The following is a 986-nucleotide window of genomic DNA, read 5'->3' as shown; positions in this document are numbered from 1 at the left end:
AAAAAAAAAAAAAAAAGGAGAGGGTTGGAGAGGGACTCCCTGCTTCCTAGCAGCTCTTAACACCAGAGAAAAGAAGGTGGCAGGATTGCTTTCCAAGAAGAGCAGAGCCAGCTTCCCCAACTACCTGCGTGCTTGAACAGGCAGGCACTCTGGATGCGGAAGAGAGGGAGGGGACAGGTGTAAAAGTGGACAACCGAGCCCTAGTCCATGTGGGAGCATTTTCTGATTCATGCCTCCTTTTCCCAGGCTCTTTCTGCGTCGGGGAGGGCAGGACAGGTCCCGGAGGACCCCAGGATCCCGGCTCAGGGTGGCTATGGCCAGACGTCCTCCCAGCGTCGCACCGCCGCCCCGCCCCCCAGCCCCCAGGGCTCTCGCAGGGGCTTGCCCGTGCGCGCCCTCGGTCCGGGGACACCTCCTTACCCAGAACTTGGAGCCGCACAGGGCGTCCATGGGGCCGAGGCGACGCGGCCAAGAAGGAGAGTGCGGCAGCCTGCCCAGGCGGGACCCAGCTGCGCCCCAGCCGCCTCCGCCCCCCTCGAACACCGCCCCCCACGCCCCGCCCCGCCCGCCCCGCCAGGCCCTGCCTTTGGCTCTTTGGGTGGAATCTCTTGTCCTGGTGAATTACGACAGAGCCTCCCCTCAGGGAGGGACTTTTGGGGGGGGGGGCATTGATACAGTGACAACTCCTTCGAGTGGCCAGTGGGCGGCGCCGGAGAGATGCCCCTCCAGGTACTGAGGCTGGTGGGGCTGGAGCAGGGTCTGTGTCCAAGGGGCATAACTCGGCCGGGCCAATAAGTCATAGAGACGTGGAAAGTGACTTAGCAACACGTCCTCTATGAATGTATCCCTGATGAGGTCCAGGTCATCTCTGGACCTCAGTCTTCTCATCCGTGAAATGGGAATGCTTACATGCCCAGCCCATCAGGAAGTCTACCTCTGCCGGACCAGTTACCCGAGAACGGGCAGAAATCAGCACATGAGGAGCT

General features: G+C 61.8%; 1 protein-coding gene across 2 annotated transcripts in view; it reads right to left on the bottom strand.

Moving 5' to 3' along the window:
• ABCC3 (ATP binding cassette subfamily C member 3) overlaps positions 1 to 519 on the bottom strand; it is a 44929-nt gene extending 44410 nt beyond the window's left edge. For both annotated transcript variants that reach the window (XM_006740708.3, XM_031036007.2), the window contains exon 1: positions 421 to 519. In XM_006740708.3, the coding sequence (XP_006740771.2) occupies positions 421 to 450 (30 nt within the window). In that variant the 5' untranslated portion in view covers positions 451 to 519. The remainder of the gene's footprint in view (positions 1 to 420) is intronic.
• Positions 520 to 986: the final 467 nt, after the last annotated feature.

The sequence above is a fragment of the Leptonychotes weddellii genome, chromosome 15 (genome assembly GCF_054177405.1).
Source record: "Leptonychotes weddellii isolate Sample4059 chromosome 15, ASM5417740v2, whole genome shotgun sequence".
In the NCBI taxonomy this organism is placed as follows: Eukaryota; Metazoa; Chordata; class Mammalia; order Carnivora; family Phocidae; genus Leptonychotes; species Leptonychotes weddellii.
Note: the sequence above shows the minus strand (reverse complement) of the source record. Positions and strands in the feature narration are given on the sequence as shown.